The sequence below is a fragment of the Crassostrea angulata genome, chromosome 1, assembly GCF_025612915.1.
Source record: "Crassostrea angulata isolate pt1a10 chromosome 1, ASM2561291v2, whole genome shotgun sequence".
NCBI classification, from domain to species: Eukaryota; Metazoa; Mollusca; class Bivalvia; order Ostreida; family Ostreidae; genus Magallana; species Magallana angulata.
Genome location: NC_069111.1, coordinates 36,227,393 through 36,252,932, shown reverse-complemented (window position 1 = coordinate 36,252,932; position 25,540 = coordinate 36,227,393). Strand labels below are relative to the sequence as shown.

Here is a 25,540-nt window from a genome sequence, read left to right as displayed (position 1 = left end):
AACCAATAAAGAAAGGTTGTTATTTTTCAAATGGGATGAAGCAATGCTTTCAATAGACTACTTTATACATTAACTACTATTTAGAAGCAAAACTTAACGCAAATACATTTGCAAGGGGGAAAATCTTACAGCATTTTTCTTACCTATTTTACGAATTCTTAGAAAAAAAGGGTATGTTAGAGACAATTTAATTGAATGATCTATTAATGTCAGATAATTATTTAAAGTTGTTCCTTTAGACAGCCAATAATTTTCAGAAAAATTCTGAAGGAAATGTCATATTCAGGAAATTGCAGAAAGCCTGTTTGTGAAACTTCCTAATTGTGGCTCAGTTTTCTGTCTTTTTTTAAAACATAAATTAATTGCTCTAAGATTGAACGCACATGAATGAAATCCGATGAGTCGCAGGTAAACGTGAACGGAAACTTTCCCTGGAATGCTGTCGTTTTGACAGTAGATCAACTATCTGTTGTCACGTTCATCGAACGCGCATCTCATGCATGAAAACAATGTGCTGATGCAGCGCTAACATGTGCTGCACCAAGAAACATATATTTGACCTATCGGTGCTTAACAACCATGCGTTTAAATTTCAGTTGGAAAAAATAACGAATTGCATTAAATAAAAATTTGGTTTATTGCCATAGAAATAGAATATATTCAATATCATGCTAAAAATAATCAATCATAAATACAAGAATAATGAGTGAAAATATACATAATAATAATGCCTGACTATTTGAATTAAAAGGTTCCTTATAGATCAGTTTTTGGTCGTTTAGCTAGGTATTCTGCTATCTTTGGTTCGGACTGCGTTTTCTTCAAATTAGCTGCCAGTTTAGGGAATTTTTCTAACGCTTTCTGGTCCTTCTCCACAACTCGCGAAACTATATCCATGAAAAAGACGTCGGCTAAACTTAACTGAAAAATAAAAAGAGGAGTGCGCTTCATGACTGGCCAGGTTTTAAGATCAAAAGCTTGATTACAATTTACGAGCAAAGTAAAAATACATTTTTATTGTACCTTGGTTCCAACGAAATAATCTCCACCATTGCTTTCTAAGAAGTTATTCAGAGTTCCAAAGATGCGTGGCATGGTTTCTTCCTTCAGTTTCTTTTCCAGTTCAGCCTGAAATTTGTTTATGATATGTACATTTATAAATGTACGTTATGAGCCATAAACTAAAGACCAATAAACTACTCAGAAAATTACAACGCAGATTACACTCCCATCCGTCAAATGCCTTGTTATAATAAGAAATATTTTTGACAGTTCAAAATTAGGGTTTGAATATCAATGATGATTAAACTGTTGTTTAACATCTTCAATTAATCAAAAGACATTTTTATTTTTTTTTCCTCATCAAAATGAATGAAAAAATTGAGACATAACATGCATAACAATGTTACATGCATGTCATGCTATTTATCAGTAAGGGTATAATTGAGGGACCTTCTCCGTTTACGTGTCGTGATCTATAATGTACACAATGCTATCTACCTTTCTCGCTTCATCTTTCTCGAACACTGGCTTGATCATTTCATTGATGAGATCATTGACTGTATCTACGATCTGGTCCATCAAAAGCTGGTCTGTGTTAGTCTTTCCAGCCATACCTAAAGGTTTCAACATAAAATTGACTTTGTTCTTTGAAAGATATACAGTACATGTATAAAATTATGTAATTAGTAAATGTAATGTAGCAAAATCAAAAATAATCAGCTGAATTCTAGCGAAGCTGTGAAATAGTATTTCATTGCTAATAATGTATATATTTCCGTATTTTGCAAATAAGGTGATCGCTATAGTCAAACAGTTATCCCCTAAAGATCTTGGAGTAGTACTTTTAGAGTCTAATTCATACTAATACAGCCAAGGTAAGACGTCTTGTCAGACATGTACTAATTCCTGACCGTATGACCCTTTATCCCACCCCTCTAACGACTTTCAGTAGGCAGTTTTAATAACATTTAATCTAGTACTTTAATAAGTACTTATTTCAAAAGGCACATATTTTTAGATAAACTTTAATTTTAAAAAAATTGAGATTAACAAAAATTTTCGCTTGATGCTTATTTTTATTTAGCCCCCCCCCCCCAAAAAAAAAAAAATCTGTGTGTAGATCATTGATTTTTCATTCATTATTTGGGAAAATGTCCCATTCTCTCAGAAAAACAAACAGCATAGGTGATATTGGAGCTTTCGCAATCGACATGATCATCCACACGAATAACGATTGGGTGGTAATTGTTTACACAATCTTCATGGCTTGGTGACCAAGGCGTGCAGACCTCGGCCATTGTCCACTTTTTATCAGGATATTACATACACTAGTAAAGCCTATTTTACAAGTACGTGTATGTGCATTATCCGTCATTTAAATGGCCAAATACGTGAATGTGCGTGCCTGAGTGTTATATGTATTTGGAAAAGCACACATTTTGTATAAAATTTGAACATTTCAAGTTAAGGGTCATATATTAGAACGTAAGACTCCTATAACTTACCATATTCCCTAGCTAGATATCGGGCGATTGCCAAACTCTGGCTGAATTTTTTGCCATCAATTTCCAACACGGGCATCTGACCTGTTGGCATGCCTTAAAAAAAATAAAATATTATGCTGCAATTGCACGATTCAAAAGGCTTACAGAAATTTATTTCACATTTCTTGTCTTAGATCTACTTTTTCGTGAATTGGCTAATTAAACTTACTAGATTTGAGTTTAGGCCATTCCTCTCCTTGCACCCTATGGTCCTCAAAGTCCACCCCAGCGGCTGTAAGCATCAGTCGCACGATCTCCCCCCTCCCCTTAATATTGAAGTAGTAGACGGTGTATTTTGTCATCTTGTCAATCCGTCCTGTTTTAACTGACACCAACCCGGGCAATCGTCGTTGTGCTGCACTGCCTCAGACCTGAAACTTTAAATAGTCACCTCTAAAGGGGGTGTCTCAAAAGGTCATAAAAACTCACAATGTTCTCAAAAATACACTTCGGAAGTCCAAAATTGTAGGTAAATATAATAAAGTCCCAAAATTTCACATCAGCGAAATTCAGCAATAACCTGAAATTTGCGCAATCTTTTTTTGTCTTCGAAAATGCATTACAAGGTTGACTATATATGTTTCTTTGGGGTTAATTTGTGGGACAATTAACGTAACATAAATTCTCGGCGTGTCTCAAAACGTATTTTTATGCCTCCTTGACAAGGTAGTTAATAGCTAATGAGGTTAATTTATTTAAGTCAACTTAAGTGACTGATATTCATCCTAATGTTATACTTTTCAAAGTATTTCAAAACTTTTGATAGGTCAACTGCGACTAATGAATTTATGTTAAAAGTCATGAAATGTTGGCTAAAGGAAGGGTTCCGCGTGAGATATTACGAAAGGGCGGGGAATATCTAGAACTTTGCCTCTACCAAGCCCTAACCCCTCCTTCCTTTTTGTACATCTATTACATTAAAGTTTTAAAATTCAGAGAATTTAAAACTATCTGTAAAAAAATTTTTTAATTTTAAAACTTTAATGCAACACATCTGTTAAATTACCGTAACTGGCTAACAAATAACATATAAATGATACATATAAAGATCATTTATTTCTAATTCAGCTTCCAGAACAGACAAGTACATGACATATTACCGTATTTTTGGGGGCATAGGCCGGTATTTTATTTTATTTTTTTGCAACAATGCTCGAGCCTCGGCTTATAAATATGATAAATGTACAGTAAGGAATCTGTAAAGGTGTTGGAGCTAGGCGGTGCTCCAGGTAAATCGCCTGTTCCTTTACTTTTTGTAACCCTTAATGATATGCTTCTAAAATCGCAGTGAAAAGCTTTTAAATCTCCCCCTGACTGGGCTCAAATGTTAAACTTGAATTTTTTACAAATTTATATGAAAAAGATATACTTTTGAACGATATAAAGTGTTTTCCTTAATTCATAAAGCAATTTAATTTACAAATGCAGCTACAATTCTTCTCCAAAACATTATAGGTAGCTTCCAGGGAAGACAATAAGTTAGATTTTAGCACGCAGCAATACCCGCTTCTCTGCCTGCAGTGATCTCCATTCACAAGAACTTGTTTTTTTCTTCAGGAAATTTACCCGAAATACAAAAATACCATCGTAAACTTCATTGGTTCTGCCTCTATTCTCTCTATCAAACCGTGTAAAACGCGTGCGCTGTACATCTTTCCGATTCCACTTTTGGCTAACACATTAATTATTATCATTCTGTTCACTCAAATATATTTCTGATTCGGCAATTGCGTTTTCTCTAAAGAGTTATCATTAGCTAAATCATATTTCGCATAAGAAACAAAAAGTGGCATAGAGAGACAAGGGGAAATTACCAGGTATTTGTGTATCAGAGATATCGAGAGTCAACTTTTCATAACACGGTCATTTCAGTAAATCAAGATGTAAAATCTTGCTTTTGCGAAAACATAAATAAAAATGAACGCCTTACAGAAATTCAATCCAATACATTTTACATAAAGACGGGTGGATGAGGCCTGTAAAAATCATTCAAATTAATGTATATTTCATAAACATCGATTTGTAACCCTCAAATACCCAAGTTCCAATACTGGTACTTGAAATATGTTGATTTGAACTTGTGTATGCGTATCAAAACCTCCAAATATTGCAACTGTTTAGAACTTCAGTGCCTTTTCTTTTATAAATACAATGGGTCTGTGCTCCATATTTTTGTCATATATATAGTCAAAATAAAGTCTAATGGAAAACAAACTGTCCTTTACAAAAATTTAGATTATTGAGAATCAAAATTTGAACATGACATTTACAAATTTTGATTCTCAATAATCTAAATTTTTGTAAAGGACAAAACCTTTATACATCAACACGAACGTGGAGAGATGGCCCACTACACATTTAAAAGATCATTTTGTATCCCATGAATTGGACGTTTTAAAAGTCCGTAAATTCGTTGACAAAGTCGCATATAACATTTAAACAATGCAGGTTATTGTGACTTGAAATGGCGCAGTGGTTAGAGCACTATATATAGAATGGATTCGATGCCACAAAAACGTGAGGCAATATTTTTTTTTTATCTTATCGTATGTTTATATATTCAAAAATAATTATAGACAGAAACTGTGCTATTGCAAACTTGTATTATAACACTGTCAAATAGATTTATCTGGAAAAAATAAATTTGAAAGGGTATTTTACGACTATAGCATATGGGCATTTGCGCTATCTTATCCACCATCTTCTTTAATTTGCAATTACTTTCATTATCAGATCCGTTTATTAATAAATTCAACAGAAGCTGAAATTGTGAAATAAAATGAATAAATTCAATGTTTAATTTTTACTATTTTTTCAGTCCTTTTCACCTGTATTTCAAAGTAAACGCTGAGAAAAGAAACATATCAATCTTTTCAATACAAAAACCATCTCTTTTGATTAATTACAAATTCATTTGTACTTTGCAACAGTTACTTTTTAATAATTTTTCGATTTTCAATAACAAAACACTACAAATATCATTGCACATTTTATGGGAAAAAAAGGTCCTCCAGTCACAATGCTCACCTGAGCTACAATACACAACACTAATCAGGTTTTAACATCAACATCTTTGCTACAGTGTTTTATAACAAAATAATTTTTAATGTATTTTAAATCCAACAGCCAAAATGTTACCTAAATATTTGTAAAATCAAGCCCCCTTAAGACCACAAAAAGTTTTGATTTGAAAATGAATATTGTATATTACACAGGCTGTAGTCATCCTTTGATAAAATTGCCCAAATAGTGCAAAATCTAAGGTAAGGCACTACTGTGCAATGGGATACCGTGTCAATTTTCAGAAATATTCAGAAGTAGGACAAGTCAACAGAACACAGACAAACAGTCACCAGAACACTCGTTCAGGTGAGCTAATAATATCCACATTATTACAACATACTGGACATTCTCACTCCATAAAAACAAAGACATGGATGAAAAATCAAACGGACACAAAATCCTTATACCATAATTTTACAAATCAAGTGTCCTCCTTTATGATATTAACATCGATATAGGTAGAGATTTGTTCCACACACACTTTCTGTTCGATGACTTTCCCTGTGTTCACTGCTCCATTGTTCCATGATCCAGTCTCCATTAACTCCCTCACTGTCACAGGTTGAAAGTTCACCTCCGTTTCTAACTGCACTGACCCTTGTGCTTCCTCAACCTGTTCACTCACAAACTTCTCATCACTGGAATCCTGATGAACTTGACTGAACTCTGACGATAGAGTAATCTCCTGTTCCTGAGATGGGCATTGAGAAATCTCATTGGCCAAAGTCATGACATTCTGAGGTATGAATACTTGAGGTTGAGGTTCACCAGCTGCTCCATCCTCGGAAATGTCCACCTCTGTCACTTGATCAGTATCTGAGGCCAAAAACTGGGGTGGAAGTTCCGAAACACCCCTCAGGGCGGACTCTGAGGTCTTCCCCTGGAGTGTCATAATACTCTGTGATTTCTGCCCACTGTCTTCCATCAGCTGGAAGTTATTTCCATCCACAATAATGGGCTGCCCATTGCTGTTTTCCACCAAGTGGGAGAACTGAGGCTGTAACCTATACACATGGATCACAGTCTCTCCCGCAGGGTCCTCAGGTTTGTTGTAGACAAGAATCAAGGGACCCTGCCCACTATTTACCTCATTAGTGTCCCCGATAGCCTGGGCAATTTCTGATTCATTCAGCGCACTGTACTGCCCAGCCACTGAGTTCCCTCCCTTTGCTCCTTGTCCAGTTTTCTTACTATTCCTGAAATGACAAGGTTTTTTATTTACTGATTATTTGTTCAAAATTGAAAGAGAAACTTTGCTTAGTGTTCTTAGAAACCTTCACTGATTTTACAGTAGAATTAAGTAACTTTCACTGATTTTACACTAGGATTAGGTAATAAATGTGATACCATTTAGGATGTTTTGCAGGTGTTGGTTTTTCTTTCACAAAATCTTCCTCATCATCTTCCACCTCATCATTGCTGTAGTCAAAATATTTTCCTGGAATGGAAATAAGAGTACTTGCTAAGTGTAAACATACTGATAAGTTCATAAGTACATCAATATCAACGTATGTGTACATAAGCAGAATTTGTAATATCCTATCATAATGTATAATCACTTGGTATATGTTTGCCAAGTAAGTGCTTTGTACCGTAGATAAAGTGTTGTGGCTTGAAGATTTTTTAAAATACTTGTTGTTAAAAGTACCATAACAAACCTAAATTCAATGAATATTGAATAAGAATGCATAACAGACATGTTACGTTTCATATTTCAATACATTCAGGCATACATTTACAACCACTAGAATTACAGACTTACAAGTGTCCTAATTAAAGACTTTAATGGGTCCTTGATGAAAGAAAAAACTGCCTTTCTTTATATTTTTTTATACATATAACATCCAATTAAAAAATAAAAACATTTTTTGTTCAAATAAAACCACTGATGAAATTGATTACCGGCAATATGAAAGCTGTTTTTTTGTACCAGGTATGTAAATAAACATCCAACATATCTAAATGTAATTTTTAAAACTACTTTGCTAAGGACATTGTAAAATCTTCTCTTTTTTTCAAAAGGAGATGGTATCTTAGAATATTTTATATCTAAAAGATATTTCATGATATTGAATCATGTCCACTTACTGGTAAATTGCATGAGTTAAGATATTGAATCAACAGTCATTATTTTTCTAGTTCTTTCTCAACATTTAAAACATCTTTTGTCCATACTTGAATGCAAGAATCGATAAAAAATTATTGTTCTGTATCCAACAAATTTTTCTAGATATCAAATGGTGTCAAACACTGCAGCTGAAATTATTCTGTTTATATCAAAGGGCAGATCATTCTAATTTCACAAAAATATCATAAAATATCTTTATACTGTGGCTCCTAAATGACGCAAGTACCTGTACCATCATAAAAAGTTTAAGTACCAAACATTGTACAGACAAGCCCTGACTATTACATGACCCTGCAGTTTTATAATATTTAATGTTTAATACCAAACATCATACAGACCTGACCCTGCAGTTTTCCGTTTACTTCTTCTTACAGAGGTGGTGGAGGAGGTGGAAGATTTGTCATCCACCGACTCCACATTTTTTCCACGAGATTTCCTTGCCTTCTGCTTTTCTTTCTGTTTGTCCTGTTTCTCTTTCTCTACCAACTCATCTAGTTGTTTGAAAACTTCCATATCAAATGGTTTTCTTTCCCCTGAAAATGAATAATTGGACTGTTAAATTCATATTTCATACGGTTTACCAAAAAGTCAATTTCATAATAGATGATGTGGACAATGTAACTACACGTATAAAATAATCTCTGAATCAAACAAAGAACTCACTGAATGCTTTCTCAATCTTTAATCTGTTCTCTCTATCCTCCTTCACAAACTTTTTCTGTGAAAAAATATAAATTATTGGAATAAATACATCAGTGAATACAAAGATTTACCGTATTGCATCAGACTAAAACACAACCAGGGTCTGACTTAAAGATATTCTTCACTATCTGAGCCAATTATTAATGGTAATGCATACAATATCTTATATACCTCAATGTTAAAAAATGCCATGTAACCTATCTTCAAATGTATGTATAATAATGTTATCTTTCATATTTTGGTTTAAAGTGGCATTTAATATTGTGAGTAGATGCACATTCTTCATACACAAATTAAAATAGTTATATATCTGGACTGAAGAGGTTATTTGTAGTCTCACTGGATCAGTTCTAAAAACTGCTTAAAACAAGAAATTCTGGGAATGCTGACTGAATGAAATATGTTACCTTCAAATCTGCTCGCGTCTTGTTTGGAAAAACTTTCAACATCAGAGTAAAGTCAGTTCCAATAGAACTCAATGCATAGTAGAACTTTTCTGTCTCTACAACATCAAAATAATTAAGTTCACGAGAGTACAGCATTTATACAACTCTTAAGTAAATCTGATATTTTTGGATCTAAATTTTCTGAGTATCATTTAATATCAGAGGGTCCAGTGAGGGGATACTATGGGGATTGTGAATCAGCCTTTCAGCCAGAGGCCTGTTCAGCAGAGCTGGTACCGGTACTCATTGTGCTCTCCTAAATTCCTCGCAGCCGGACTGTAGCATCCCCGTCTGAAAAAAATTTGGATGGACGACCGGGGAGCTACAGTGCCACACATCGTAAAAATTGTATATTTATTGCGCACAAAAAAGTGTGCTAGTTTTGAACCGATTAACCATATTTTTACACAAATTCTGTGAAAACAATTAGAACCATTAAATTCTTCATGCAATTTACTATTGATATCGTCTCTTTACTTGCCTCAGACTCTCTCTTGAACACGCTACCGACTTTGAAAAATCAAGTACCTTTTTTACATATAAACAAACTGCACCACTTCACTTTACGGGGCTTGTGATGGTGTTTAAAAAGCTCATCAGAGGCATGTGAAGAGACGATATCAGACAGGCCTCTGATAAACCAGGGTGTCTCTTGAACAGGCCTCCGATAAACCAGGGTGTCGTTCCTGACCTTGTTTGGACCAGATCTGTCTGACTTGAGGCTTCCTGAAGCTTGCATATGTTGTTGTGTTCTCCGTCTCATCAATAGCCTCTGTATCCTCCTCCAACACTGGCTTTTTAGTGTTTACCACCAAACTGTAACCAACAGTAGGCCAACAAATCAGTATAGGAAACCCCCCTCTAAATATACAACTTTTGCAGCTTGGCTAATTCCATGTTTCTCTATTGTGAGACAGACTTATTGCTTTTTATATTGGATGTGAATTTAAAAGGAAGCAAAACCAAAATTATAACATGGCTGACCTCTCTTCATTAATGATGAGACTGCCATCAGGCCCAATCTTGACCTGGGGGACAGGCATTGCCTCCTCCTCCCCCTCCTCCTCTCCCTCTCCTGGTTCCTCTTCTCCCTCATCAACTCTTGCCTCTTCTTCTGTGGCTTGTAGCAAGGGATTTACAACAGGTTCTTCATCGTCCTTTTTATTGGCAGTTTTAGTGGATTTCTCAGGCTTATTCTGGGTCCTACAACACAATTGATATTTGAAGTTTTTAATTCAACAGGGTAGAGATTATTATGATTTACAGGGTTTTTTTGGCTTCAACACTATTGAGTCATTATCAGTATACATATTTTTTTTTTAATTTTAAAAACAAGTCAATATTAAAGAGTTGGACATCACTCACGACATGAAATTTCTATTAGGATTCCAGAAAATGAGATCAGACATTTTCATAGAAGTCTTGTCTAGAGGAGCATCTTTTGGAATGTCCACCTTTGTATGTCTTCTTGTCTGCAATGAATTCATACATTACAAAATAGCTTTATTAAATAAACTTTGAAAACATCTCTCTCTCTCTCTCTCTCTCTCTCTCTCTCTCTCTCCTCTCTCTCTCTCTCTCATTATGGTACCTGCTTTGGTTTTTCTGTCTTCTCTTCTTTATCTTCTGTTGACTTTGTTATATCAGTTCTTGGTACATGCTTTACAGGTGAAGGGCTGTGCAACGATAAATAAATATCAGCTTAATTTCACAACAACAAAATTTTCTCTCAAACATTTCTTAAATATTCATCTAAAACTATACCCAGATTGACAATTATGCCAATGATCTCATTGACAAACAATTATAAATAAAGCAATATTAAGCATCACTTTACCATGACGGATAGTTTGGCCTGGGTGTGGGAGACTTGAGACTAGGAGTGGGAATAATTGGACGGGGGGACTTCAAGGGGGATGATGGACATTTTGGCTGTGGGTCCTCTGTTGTTCTGAAAGAGAGAAACATTATTTACTTTACAGCAAATCAAACTTATAAGTGACACATTCAACTTAATTCATGAATGAGAATGGCAAAATAGATGTCATTCAATTTCATTGCAGAAAGAAGCAAATATTTGTTTTAATAAATGCATCATAAGATTGAATATTTAGAGGAATAACGTTTATATTAACCATCATTAAAAAATAAAATCATCATTAATCCATTTGGAATTTTTTCCAAGAATTATCGGTAAACTGCTTTTCATATTATTATGAAATAATGGCATGTAATATTAAGTTAACATACATGTACCAGGAATATATTCAATATTTAAACTGACCTTCTAGGTTTTCCAGCCAGACTAAGGTTTGGTTTAGCCTTGATCTTTGCTCTCAGAGCCGTATACTGAGGCTTCTGCCCTTTAGGACTTCCAACGGCCTCTTCATCTTCAGTGTTTATCTTGTCTTTACATTTAACTTCATCAAGTGTGGTCTCAACTTCTACAACATTCTTGTCTGGTTTTTTGTTTTCATTTGGTTCTGGGTCTTTTGTCAGATTTTTGGTATTGGATATGGAACGAACAGGACTTTTGATGGTATCTTGACTTTTTTCTTTAGCCTTTTCACTGTCTGCTTGTGGAGGTTTGGTTCCAACTCTTGGTCCAAGGTTTGGTCTAATTTGAAGCCTTGAGCGTCTGGTAGCCATTTAGATATTTCTGATAAACAATCAACATTGAAATAGCCATTATCTACTTCAGTGAATGAATGTGAATTATAAACTTCTCAAAAAAGAATAACCAAAATGTCATGTGGCAAAATGCATTAAACATTGTTAAATGAAGCAAATGTTCTTTTAAACAACAAAAATACCAAAGTTCTGTAGTGCAGTATTATCTCAAGAAATGAGTTATTCTAATTTTAAAACTGAAAGTTAATTTTCACCACGTTTCATTTCATCCAGTGAAAAGATACAAAACATTTAATTTTATTATTGTAATTGTAAATGTGCTGGTCGATGTGATGATATCGTTTTCACCTTATTAATCACTTACATGCAGATGCTCAGAGTGCCGTATTCACACGGAGTTTATACATAGAAACAGTTGTGTTGACGAAATCAGTTATTAAAATTTTAAAACTGAAAGTAAAATTTCATCACGTTTCATTTCATTCAGTTAAAAGATACAAAACTGTAAACTTTATTATTTTTGATCTGCCTCGTTGCACCATCATATGTTTAGAATAACGGTAACGTCGATCCCGACCATATTCTAAAACGACCCCGAAAAGATTGTATGATGACCATTAACATATTATTTTATGGAGTCACGCCTCCTCCTACTAAACCCTTTTAATTGACCATAAGGTAACCAATTCTAACCATTCCATTAACTGCTATATCTGGATCTGAAGGACACGTAGCATCGTTTTTGAAAGGGGGGGGGGGGGGGGGTTGATGCAGACTCATCCAAAAAATTTCGACATGCAAATAAAAACAGATAAAAATAAAATTTACAGTTTGTATTAAGAATTGTTAGTTGTATTTTGACAGTTAATTTTGTTTTTATACATACATATTCGTTTTGCAAAAATTGCTTAGTATGCATCATAATGTACTTATGGTCATTTGATTCTTTTTTTATTAAGTAATTTTTACTCTCTCCGCCGTCCATGCCAAAATTTTCCCCAAGTTCTGCCACGTACCGTTGTTAAAAATGAATCAGGTAAACTTGAAATATACTCATTCTCCTGTGAGTATACGGGAAACGGAAATCTTGGAAGGATACTAGCTAGTATACCAGTCTTAGGCTTAAAGAAAAAAATGGAAGCAAAATCGGGACCCATGCAAAGAAACTTAAGACCACCCAATTGCATGGCAAGGATTACTGCTACAGAGTTGTTAGGTACAGTATTTACCATTTACCGGTAGTAAAGAAAAATGGTCTTTTCGTGCAAAATTAGGACCTGTAATGAAATAGAAACCCATTTGATATACCTTTTTTGCAATTCCGAATAAACTTCAAGAAGTGAATAATATTGAACCAAGAATTTAGTTGGTTCAAAGGGAAAAATCTTGTCTTTTTAAATGATGAAAAAGGCGGGCGGACGGCTGCCAAAAAGTTACCCGTATTTTTCAAGATAGGAAGTTGTTGTTTTGCAGATCAACTGTACATAATTATATTATATCAGAGAAGTGCATATTACAACCTGTTCCTTGATTTGGATTTTTGATAATTTATGTAAAAAATAAATCCAGCTATTGAACTGGGTACCCCTATTGTATGGAAAACTCCTAAACAGTTTTCAAGTTAAAATATAAATTTGTTTTGCAGATCAATTGCATATATCAGAAATGTGCATATTACTTGGATTTTGATTTTTGATGATTATTTGAAAAATAACAGCTGTTGAACTTAGTTTTTTTTTAAACAAAATATTGAATATAGAGTATCACATTTCTGTGGATTGGTAGTGTTTATCAATTCGGGGTTGACAAATGGACTATTGTGGATTATCTTTTGTTTGCTATCGCAATGACAGATTTCTATTGTTCAAAATGTCATTAAAACCCCTTGAAGGAATTCTTACTGACAAGTGAAACAAAGAATATGGTTACATATAGAATGCAAAACAAAATGACAATCATAGAAACCCAACCCCCACCCCGCCGCGCACATTATCACCACAGAAATATTACATACATGTACCAAAATAAATTTATTGTTCGTCCTTATGGAATTCAAATACACAGATTTTTTTGAAAAGTGTATAGATAAGTAATGCAAATCAAAAATCATGCGCGAATCTAAAGGGGGGCAGCGGGGGTTGGTCAAGACACCCCCGGAAATTCCAAATTAATGAAATTTACATGATAAAATTACCGATAATTTCTGGATCCGCGCACGAAAATATCTTACAATCAAAGTACTGAAGTACTGTCGGGAGTTGATTTTATTGATTATTATCAATTTTAAAATCAACTATAATATGTTATGCAAATCTTCATAATATGAATTCTCGAACTTTTCCGACAAGAATTTCGAGAATACCCCATATGAATCATGTTGTGTAATATTTAAAGATAGAATTAATTCCATCAAACTGTGTATCAATAATCGAAATGTTTCTAAAAATTGTACACGTCTCAATATTGAACTCTAGTCTCGTTCAACCAGACGCTCGGCTGTCTCCGTTAATCTCCGACTACCAAGAGAGACTCTCTGCTTGTCGGAGATTTACGGAGACAGCCGAGCGTCTGGTTGAACGAAACTCTAAGAAAACAAGAGGCCAATGGGCCACATCGCTCACCTGAGGAACAATAGGTATGATAAAATCAGCTTAAGGACGTTGTTTACTCAGGGTTTGAGTTCTCAAATCCGGATTGTTAAAAAGTTCAATTTCATGAGTAAAATTTGTTTTAAATACAAATAGTATTTATGAAATGAATTATTATTGACATAACAATCGATATTTTTACTAAATTATGGAATTAGGCTCTGACAAAGTTTGACTTTAAGCAAAACAGAGGAAATTCGGACTAAATTTTTCAGATTTTGTTTTCCACTGAAATATTTTTGGTAGTACTGTAATATTTAAAGTTAAGATTTTATTTGTTAGTCAACATAATTTTGCATATTTTTTGTTGGTTTTATCTTGCTTTTTCGTATAGATAATTGTATGGAAAACACTACAAAAATATTGAAAAATGCCTAAAAATGATAAAAGACACCATATCTCAAAATTTTGATCATTGACCTCATATAAATGTTATGCCAGCAGAGAAAGGTCAATATACTTAGTTTAATACTATAAATGTTTTAGCATTATCATCATTCAGTTTTTTGTTTTATTGAATCAAAAATGTGTAGTAATTTGAAAACTGATAGAGGAAATTTGGACTAGAATATCTATAAAAATTGTGAATGAAAACTTTATGCTTTGTATCTATTTAATGGCACTACCATTCATAAACCGTATTTCATTTGTTAAAGATTTAAGCAATTTGTATTATTTTCACAATTGAGAAAATCTCATTCCTAGTGTAAAATTTTTATGGATTTTTCTTCAATTTTCAAAAAATATTCAATGGCCATTAACTCAAAAAGTAGGTCATTGACCTACTTTTTCGAAAGTGAAGAATAACACTACCATGTAAGGTCTATGACACACAATAGTTGGTTTTTCATTATCATCAGTGGAATTTTTTTTCATTCTGAGTAAACGTCATCCTTAATGGAGTCATTATACAAACTATCTGGACAATAATACATGTAGATCCTATGTAAATAAAATCCATTTTCCCCTGGATATTCTAATGTTTATAATCATTAGTCCCTTTTCTAACAGGATGATTTTATAGTCATATCACATGATGAGTATTGCAGTTCTCAAAAAGATCCTTAACAATAGTTTATATATGGGATATAAGCCTACATCAAACTCTGAACCTTCTTGCAAGGCCAAAGAATTGTCCTGGGGTCAAAGTCTTTACAATTATAAAGAATCATGTGGCTGATTAGTTTCTGAGAAGAATATTTTTAAAGATTTACCAGGTATATATTCCTATGTAAAACTTCGATCCCCCATTGTGGCCCCATCCTACCCCTGGGGGTCATGATTTTCACAACTTTGAATCTACACTACCTGAGGATGCTTCCATACAAGTTTCAGCTTTCCTGGCTGATAAGTTTCTGAGAAGAAGATTTTTAAAGATTTACTCTGTATATTCCTATGTAATGCTTCCACACAAGTGTCATCTTTACTGGCTGATTAGTTTCTGAAAAGAAGATTTTTAAAGATTTACTCTATATATTCATATGTTATAATTGGACCCCCCATTGTGGCTCCATACTACCCCTGGGGGTCATGATTTTCACAACTTTGAATCTACACAACCTGAGGATGCTTCCACACAAGTGTCAGCTTTCCTGGCTGATTATTTTCTGAGAAGAAGATTTTTAGAGATTTACTCTATATATTCCTTTGTTAAACTTCGACCCCCCATTGTGGCCCCACCATACCCCCCGGGGTCATGATTTTCACAATTTTGTATCTACACTACCTGAGGAATGGTTCATGAGAAGAAGATTTTGAAAATTTCTCGAATATTTTCATAGATTCCTAATTATCTCCCTTTGCAAAAAGGCGTATTCCTTAATTTTCACAACTTTGAATCCCCTTAGGCTAAGGATGCTTTGTGCCAAGGTTGGTTGAAATTGGCCCAGTGGTTCTTGAGAAGATGTTGAAAATGTGAAAAGTTTACAGACGGTCAGACGGACGACAGACGGACGACAGACAAAATGTGATCAGAATAGCTCACTTGAGCTTTCAGCTCAGGTGAGCTAAAAACAATTGATTTGTTCGTACATTTTAATTTCTGACTATTTTCAAGGTATTTATGGATACTTTTCTTTTGAAAAACAATGGTACAGCATACAGTACACCGAATTTATCTATTATTTTTAAGATCTGCGTCTTGTCAGCGGTGATGGTTTGTGCTTAGGTCCAAACACTGTTTCACTTTCGGTTTGCCAGAGTAACTGCATAGGAGAGTTGATTAAAATCAACCCCCAAAAAAGGAAATGGATCATAAAAGATATGACTTTCGATACATAACAAAGTGTTACAATATATGATGATAAACTGTAAAGTGTAAAGAAGCATAGTGTTAACGGATTTTCAAAAATAGAGTAATAAAACACTTACATGTAGTGTTAAAATTGACATAAAACAAAATCATGCAGTGGATATAAAAAAAATTAGCAATGATATTATAGTAATTGAAGACATGGATTTAATGAATTTAATGAATAATGAATATGTCTTTGAGTGTTATGGGGCTTTAGGAAGAATCGACCAGAGAAGCAGCAAGATACAGACCTTGTGAAATTAGATATGAAAATTAATATTGTTTACAATGGCGTTTAAACAAATCGCCGCATTTAGAATTTTTTGGATTATTTTCTACAAACACATGACGTTATTTTTTTCATGAATGGATTCATGTATTAAATAGCCAGGTTTGGGGTGAATCTTTAGTGGGTCTCTTGCCTTAGCTTAGGTTCAACCGAAAACTGGGTCTTACTTCCCAGTAAGCATATTGTCGTAAATAAAAGAATTTGACAGTGCCGGGAGTTCTATGCAACCACTGAAAAATGTGAATACAGCTGATGTTTGGGAGAATCGTGGATTTCAACGTGTTTACAGTTCAGCCATGGACTATGCCGGTTTGTATCCTGTCAGTTCTCTGTCTCGTTGTTGTTTTCATAGGGCGCTACAGGTCTAATTAATAGTTCGTGTGTTAACGGACTGCTTAGTCCAGTGAACATACGAATGTCTTCCATAATAGATTGTAAAACGCTACGCAGTACAAATCACAATCTACAATCATATGGTTAGGAGAATGAAATATTCAAGTTTAACTTCGATAAAGTGTAAACAATCCAACTGAATTGTAATTATTACGACTAAACATATTGTTTCAGATTAGGGCTCTTCAAAATGTTTTGTGACCCAACGAATCTCAATCTCTGTGAGCAAACTCGGCTTGTAATGGAGGGAAAAAAGAAAACAAATTAATGTTTGTAACGTCATATTGTGTTCCTGCTTAGGGTTAGTTGATGTGTATTTTATGTACACTAAGTACATAATTCTTAAACTACAACCGAACACTAACGATTACCACATAGTTAAAGAGCCATGTCTTATTTACAGTCTTTTGTGTATACTGTATACAGTGCACAAAGATCCAAAGCAAAAAAAAATTGTTGTGACATCTTGTATAAAATGGAAATTCGTTTATCATTACAATTTATCATATGCAAACAAAGCACTTGTAACTTCAGACACATTCTGTGCACGTGAATTGACAGGATGAGAATAAAGACAAATGACAGAAAAGAAACAGTCCATTTCATACATTTTTGTTGATTTTTCAACATGGACTTCCTACAGTTAAGTAGTTTTGATATTAAAACATGTTCATGGTAAAATTTGGTATCTCTTATATAAGGTCAAATATTTCATACTACCTGTGGAATCATTAAAATTTATAGCCTACAAATGCTATGACCATAAAACCCCTCTTATTGAGAATCACTTGGGTTAATCGGTAGATGATGGCTTAAGATATGATATGTTAAATCCATGGCAAGTGGCTGAATAGTATAGATAAAAGAAGTATTAAGTGAAAAAGAATCGGTGGTCGTGACCATTAATTAACTAAATAAATCGCCCCAAGAAGAAGAACATTGTATAAAGATATAGAAAAAAACATTTATTTTTAAACTTTAAAATATATTCATTTGACTTCTTCTTTACTTAAAGTTTATATCCATTAAACAAATCATTTTTGAAGATATAAGGTAGATCTAATGGATAATTTGTTTACCACCCAGCCTCCTTAATGACAGTAAAAATATATCACTTGTTGTTATTTCACTAAAGAAGAAAATGAAATTACACTGTAATAAAAGTTTGACATGGTAATTAAAGCTTATATAAAGCAACTATTTCCGGACAGATCGTTATATAAAACATTGTCACATCTGTCAATATCAAATCAAAATAAAATGATGAAAGAATGCTAGTCGATGATATAGAAGAAAAAAAAAGGCTAATAAAAGTTTTCAACAGCTTGTTACCGTCCCTGATAAGATGAGTATCGATTTAATATAGAAGTGAATGGAACACTTTTTGCCTCATTATGGAAGATTTGAATGCAAATTATAGTTAGGGTAGATACAGGATAAAAATAAAAAATGCATAGTAATTGCCCAAACCCGTTTCAAAACAAAAGATGATATGAACTATACATAAATTCCAGTTTCTTTCCATCTACATAATGTATCGTTTTACAGATATAACATATAACATATTATTTGATATCAAGATATCATACAACAACGTCTAGTAAATGTATAAGAAAATGTAATTAAATGTTTAAAAAGATCTTTCATTGGTGAAAAAAAACCTGAATGCAATTTTGACAATATCATTTTACTTTTTCTTACAAGAATAGCTCTGATTTGTTAAATTGATAACTAGCAAATGTTGCAAATTTTAATGTCACGAAATCGGTTACCGTATCTAGAAAGAGACAACAGGTTTCTCTTCGTATATTAAACATCCATGCGATCTTCTCTTCCCACAAAAAAATATTTGTTCATTCTTATTTTGCATCCCGACCGAAGGTGAGTTAATTCGTTAATACGTTGATTTTCCCCCAAGTTTTATCTGTAAGTTATATCTGTGATCCTAAACTTTTAATACAAAATCAAGGTTTTTATATTTGATAACAATAAAGAAATAGTTTTTTTTTTAAATAAAAGTTTAAACGCAAGAAGCTAAATAAAGCTATTTTATGAGCTGTATTTTTTTAAAAAGAACTTTATTTCGCTGCTGTTATTATGATAATTATGCATGTAACTTAAACGTTTATGATAATTAAGATTAAAAGAAATCCTTAGATTTTACCCCAAGAAAGTTTTTTTCTACAAAAGAATATGAAGCAACAATGTTTTAATATATGAAGTCAATGATGTTTTAATTTTTGCTTCAATCAGCGCCTCTAAATTGCTTTTAGCACAAACACATGACTAACGGAAATTTATTAACCATAATCTTTACTGTCTTTTTAGAAGTATATTACAAATTCACGCGATGTCACAATACCTTGGGTGTTACGTCACGGGAATAAAATTATGCAATTCTTAATGTAGGCAATGGAAAATACACTGAATGACCATAAAGATTAACATACATGTTTTTTGTTGTTTGGTTGTTTTTGGTGTGTGTGTTTGTGGTTTTTTTTGGGGGGGGTGCATGTGTTTGTGTTTTTATTTGTTTTTTTTTTGTTTTCGTTGTAAGATAATCATTGGGAATCCCCATGATCGACCAGAAGAATACTTTTACACAAATCATTCATTGTGGTCTTCAATACATTTTATATCAATGATTGATTAAAATTATATAATAAAGTATAAAATATATTTCCAATGCAAACATATGGAGAAATATAAGCTGAATGTAAAGATGCTACCATAATTTACCAGACTCTTAGGTTTTCCTCTCACGATGAGCGCTTTTATGTAAAGTTTGTCGAGGGGATCGAACATTCTACCCACGGGACGGACGCTTTACCACTAGACCACTTTGGAAGTTGACAGGGCGAGAAAGATATGAATGGTGAGGACCAGTGTCAGAGGTTTGTAAGCAACAGACTAAACTTCTACTCTGGTGTTCAGACATTCTGTCTGTTGAGACAGCTGTCACTTTGGAGGCATTCACATTCCAAATTTTAAAATGGATTCTAAATACACTTATTATTCATTTTTGAAAGACTCAATCGTTTAAATCATTAATCAAATAGTTAAAGTGTGTACTAACAGCTTCAACTGGTATAATTCACTGCAGTATGCTGAAACACCATTTGGTTTTAATATAAATACAGGTTTCCAGTTTACTATTGTATTTAGTAAGGCTCTTCATAGCTTGTTAAGGTTTATGCTATGTGTTTGAATGTACATATAGTCACTTGTAATAATCCATTCGATGTTCTTCTAAACGACTAGCTTTGTTTTGGGTTATTGATTTTTTTTTGGGGGGGGGGGGGTGGGTGTGGGTGTGAGTCTTTTTTTTTTTTGTAATGGTGAATACTTTGGCATATCTCAGTAGAGACAGAAATGGACTCTTCCAGAGTCCTGTTAACCCCTTTTATAGGAAGAATATATTATACAATTATTCAATGCTTGAGCAGTCAATAGACCAGAATATTTTTTCCGAGGTGCAGGGAACAGCTCAGTATGATCTTTTGCCCGAGGCCAACGGAAAAAATTCTGGTCTATTGACTGTTCAAGCATTAAATAATTGTTTTATTACCTATATCCTTTTTTAGTTTTCGGGGTTTACAATTTGCAAATTACAGATAGTTTTCGTGCCATTATGCAATATGCTAAGATTTTTTTTCATCTTTTACATGCAAATAACCTGTTGCATGCATTACAACATCTCAATTTAATATTAGTTTACACAAAGAAGGGGGGTCTTCAACCCATTAGATTTTAAATACATGTAGTCTTTTACCTTATATGAGGCTTTAAAACTGTTGATTAGTTGATACTCCATTTTGATAGCATTGAATTTGGTTTCACCAAGTACTAAAACAGTGTCTATGTAAAGGAATATACATTCCCTGAGAACTATCGAAAGGATGTAACATTAACATACCCGCGTTCTGAAATACGTTGCCGGTCCAATAGATCGCAGTCTATTGACCGGCGGTCCAATAGATCGAAGTCTATTGACCGGCGGTCTATTAGATCGCAGTCTATTGGCCGGCAGTTCAAAATAGACGCAAATATTTATTTTGTAATTAAACAACAAAATCCCTTTGATTAGGTAATAAAGCAAAATAGTATATTAGAAAAGGTTGAAAGGCGCTTCGGATTGTTAGTTTATCAGCTTGTATCGAGAAGAAGATATGATAGAAGAAAGAAAGCATTGGAAGAAAATGAGAAGAAAGTAAGTATAACACACATGGTAAGAAACATCCTAGAGGACTTGTAGCTATAGGGAACCGGAAGGTGTGAGCTTATCCTGAATAAGGGTAAAATAACTGATCTGCTATAGAATTGAAAATTTAGAAGAAAAAAGTCAATTGTTGTCAATGTCTACTAAGGAAATACTTTATCTTTTGGCTCAGTTACGTTTCTTTTACATCAAATGCAAGAAAAATGTTAGATACTACAAACCTCGATGTAAATTGTCAATGCAAAAAAGAATATTTTTATTATTTTTCTGATAAATACATATACATGTACAATGTAGTATTTTTTCTTTCATGTAATTCTGATAAATTGTAAATCTTTAATCTACATATGCAGGTAGGACATTGTGAAATTAATACATCTTATATGTCCTTACTTTAATTATAGTCCTCTTCGTTCCTTAAGCACATACGGCCTTCACCGAGGCCGCCCGTTTCAGCCTGTCTGCTGACATCTGATGTACCATGCTCCAGTCCATCACTGATCTTTCATCTCTTTCTCCAATGACCTCCGCCATGTCTCCTTTTGTCGCCTGCTACAAAATCTGCTACTTTCCAGATGGATAGTATTTCTGATTTTTCCTGTCTCCGGACATGGCTGATCCACTTCCATCGGGTTTTTTTAATCTGGTCAGATATGGCAGCTGTTTGTACAGCTCTTCGTTGCTGATCTTGTTTGCATGGCCAAAATATCTTAAGAACCCTACGGAAGATGTTTAGTTTTGGAGCGATTTGTCACCTTCCAGGACTCAGAGCCAGGACTCCATTTATGTTTGTTTTGAATATCCTGATTTTGGTTTTGGTCCTGATGTTGAATGACTTCCAGATGTTCCGTAGGTTTGCGAAATTGGCATGGGCTTTTGTTGTCTTGTATTGAACGTCTGTGGTAGAGTCTCCGTTGGATGTGATCTTCTGCGTACGTATACAAAATCGTTGACTTCTTATATTCTGTTTAAAACTAAATATGTCTAAACCTAGTCCCTCTAAAATAGCAATATAAAAAACGTTTACATTTTTTTTCCATATATGAATGGTATGCTGTATCTTTTCATAATAAAAATGTTGAAAACAAGTCCTTTTTGAATGTGTCTGACATTGTTATGTACTAGATATATATTCAAAGATCATCATATAATCTTAAACTTATTCTGCAAAACGTCAGCAATATAGCGATCACTAGTACATGTATACAAAATACACCCCTGCGAATGTTATTGTCATTCAAATTTTAGACCACGTGGTTTTATTTGACTCTTTCAGTTTCGCAGTTAAAATCGTACCTCGTGTATAAAGTCTATTTCACAGTATCTAGGTTCTTATAGTCAAATATAAAATCTAGAGGTTTATTGATTTTAAACTTTATCTTCATTAATTGGTGAATAAAATGTGTTCTAGAAATAAATGTGACTATACAAAAATTAGTTTTTGTCTGCTGTTGCAACAACTAACATGCATAAAAGAGATCCCTCCTGAGGATTAATTTTCGATCCGCGCCTGACCTAGTAATAACATCAATAGTAAAACAGACTATACCATTTTATGCAGAATGTTCCTTGAAAATGGCTCGATATACTAAGTTTTAATGCAAAACAGACACCCATTATTTTTTTTAAAACATGGTATTGCGCACCACAAGCATCAAACATGGCTATGATTTTATTAAGCAACCCAATGTTTATATTTTCAACCACTCTACACGTGTTTGAACACGAACGATAACTCTGTTCTGAATATTATCGTTTAATATAAATAACTGCTAGATGATAAAATAAGACATACATCTTGAAAGCTTTTCCCGTTTTAACATAAATCAAAGTAGGATATGATATGAAAAACGACCAGTACTTACGTATTTTGAGAATATTATCCGAACACTTATACTTCCGCTCGAAATTTCACAGGAACTGAACAAATATCGGTGAAGTCTCGTGAACTTTCATTCGAGCACCTCAGGATTTATTACTTACTTAGCAACGATAAAGGAAACATTCCGAACACATTCGCAGGGGTGAAATAGTTGGCCCCAGAAATGCGGTTGATATCCGATCGATCCTTCAGTGTATCACTATTTAAGAAAATACTATCATGCAAGATAAATAGAGTTTAACAATATAAAGTGGAATGATGCAGGCTGTTTGAGAGTAATTGCTTGTAACACGAATCACAATCAGATGTTTTCTGTTTTATTGTACATTTATTTCATACATGCATCTAATACGTATGCCTCTAACATTTGCTATTTAGAACTCCACACTTTTCCTGGGAATATGGTTTTAAAAAAAATTATGGATGTATTGAGGTTTCCCTACCTGGAACTTGTTTACATTAGAATTTTTGTACAAGGTTTCTTATACTTAATTATGCATTATCTTTTGAGAGTTGTCCACATTTCGTGTCACATACTGTATGCATCATATATGCACTCATATAAAAACCATTTCAATTCAAAGCGTTGGTTTGTAAATTATCAATAAATATAACCCAGTTTGTCTCCATTACGTAAATTATTGCATTTTTATTGTTATTCTTTTTATCGAAATATGAGGCTGTCGCTTTTAATCAAACCATATCAAATGTTTGTGCTTTTGTAATATGAGCAGTTACGTACATGTATTGCACTAGCTATTATTAGCAAACGAGATATCGAAATAGTTAGAACGTTACTTTTTATTCAATTCATCTGTGATTTTTATTTTGTTTTATCGAATTTATGATGAAATATTATCGTGTAGTATAGACAGTGAAAAACAAAAACGTATCTATCAACTGAAGTTGTCGTTCTTGTTCTAGCTTGTTTCGGAGGATCTTTAAAAATTATTAATAAAAGTTGATTTTGATATATATAATAATAATTGTGTCTTGTCTTACATTTGTTTGAACAGTCTTAAATTAGAAATTTACCAATGTGTCTTTATCTGATAGAAATATTCGCCGTATTTTTATCAAATTGTTAAATATGCCACATATTGCCTACATGTATGTTGTTAACAGAAGATTGGTTGCAAACCATTATCTTTACTTAAACAATAAAAAATGATTTCGAAAAGAATTTTATTCATATACAAACATCTAAAGATGATCGTTTTAGAGGAAAACGATTAATCGTCATACCATTTTTAAAAAAATCAGTGTGTATGTCATTAAAAATTACTAAAGTAATATAAGATATTATTTTTGATATTGATATTTTACATAACCTATATGCAAATTCAAAATCTGAATGTATGGAAGTATCACGTTCTACTTGATTTGTTCGTGAAATGCACACGTGCTATAAGTAATTAGGCTTTTAAAAAAATCTAGCTAGAAATGTAAGTTTAGAACTCGAATTGGAATTTGATTTCATCTGCTTCCATTCTGCAGTAATCTCTCTGATATGTTCCTAGCAAGTCCCTGCACTTATTTCTAGGGTAAAAATGTCGGAACATGTAGAATTTAGTTTTCAAGAAATATAACCTTTTTAAGTTTCGCTGATTAACTTACGTTCTCCAAACAATTTCAATTACTGTATGAATTGCCAGTTCTTACCATAAACAAGCTGTTACTTTGATTATGTTAGCAATTTGCCGGTTTACTGTCAGTATAGTCTTACAGTAACTCACATTTCTAAAAAAAAAATCTAAAAGTACATTTTTCCAAATCTGTCTTTTGCAACATTATAAATATATTATAGAACCCTTTAAAACTTCAAGGAAGCTCCGGACAGATGATGAAGTACACTTTTTACTTATTCTTGGAGAGTTTTACGTTTAATAAATATTTGGGCTGCCAAATTAACTTTACAAACAGACCCTCTCAAATGAAATTCGCTGAAGACGTGTAAATGTTCAGGACCATATGCCACCAAGCTACAGCCGTGGATTAATAATTTGAGAGTGCAAGAATTGATGATGCAATTTATCTCCGACAGTAGGAGAGCCTATGGTTTCAAATGCCAATAAATACTGATAAATCACTTTCTTTTACGAACCAAGGTCGAGCTATAAGGAGGTAGTCTAAACTAAATTTTCAAACGACTTCAGAGTTTATCAGAAATCTGGTTTAAAATGAAACATTGCCCTTGTCTAAACAATTTGTTTTCAAACAAAATTTAATCAAGTCAATCGAGAACATATGAAAGGAAATATAACATATATTTTTAAAACCGAGAAAAAGTTTTAGTGAAT

The 25,540-nt window shown here is 33.4% G+C and overlaps 2 protein-coding genes across 2 annotated transcripts; both read right to left on the bottom strand.

Annotated features, from left to right (window-relative positions):
- Positions 1-618: 618 nt before the first annotated feature.
- LOC128160927 (hematopoietic prostaglandin D synthase-like) lies at positions 619-2,910 on the bottom strand. Its single transcript, XM_052824218.1, has 5 exons — positions 2,716-2,910; positions 2,508-2,600; positions 1,501-1,616; positions 1,024-1,128; positions 619-921 (listed from the first exon to the last, which is right to left on the bottom strand). The coding sequence occupies exons 1-5, from the start codon at positions 2,846-2,848 to the stop codon at positions 757-759; spliced, it is 612 nt and encodes a 203-aa protein (XP_052680178.1). The 5' UTR covers positions 2,849-2,910; the 3' UTR covers positions 619-756.
- A 2,612-nt stretch (positions 2,911-5,522) lies between these two features.
- Positions 5,523-12,063, bottom strand: LOC128160764 (transcription factor TFIIIB component B'' homolog). Its single transcript, XM_052824101.1, has 12 exons — positions 11,881-12,063; positions 11,170-11,544; positions 10,723-10,836; positions 10,477-10,561; positions 10,251-10,357; positions 9,870-10,088; positions 9,577-9,701; positions 8,847-8,941; positions 8,401-8,455; positions 8,076-8,270; positions 6,957-7,047; positions 5,523-6,805 (listed from the first exon to the last, which is right to left on the bottom strand). Exons 2-12 carry the CDS (start codon positions 11,532-11,534, stop codon positions 6,031-6,033), a joined length of 2,226 nt encoding a protein of 741 aa, XP_052680061.1. The 5' UTR covers positions 11,535-11,544; positions 11,881-12,063; the 3' UTR covers positions 5,523-6,030.
- Between the last annotated feature and the right edge of the window lie 13,477 nt (positions 12,064-25,540).

Excerpts from the sequence above, each read along its gene's own strand:
- LOC128160764 (XM_052824101.1), bottom strand. The coding sequence starts at position 11,534 with ATGGCTACCAGACGCTCAAGGCTTCAAATTAGACCAAACCTTGGACCA. Across the intron at positions 8,942-9,576 it reads ACAGATCTGGTCCAAACAAG|AGACAGAAAAGTTCTACTAT; the intron begins GTCAGGAACGAC and ends TTGATGTTGTAG. Across the intron at positions 8,456-8,846 it reads AGACGCGAGCAGATTTGAAG|AAAAAGTTTGTGAAGGAGGA; the intron begins GTAACATATTTC and ends ATTTTTTCACAG.
- LOC128160927 (XM_052824218.1), bottom strand. The coding sequence starts at position 2,848 with ATGACAAAATACACCGTCTACTACTTCAATATTAAGGGGAGGGGGGAG. Across the intron at positions 2,601-2,715 it reads ATGGCCTAAACTCAAATCTA|GCATGCCAACAGGTCAGATG; the intron begins GTAAGTTTAATT and ends ATTTTTTTTAAG. Across the intron at positions 922-1,023 it reads ATTATTTCGTTGGAACCAAG|TTAAGTTTAGCCGACGTCTT; the intron begins GTACAATAAAAA and ends TTTATTTTTCAG.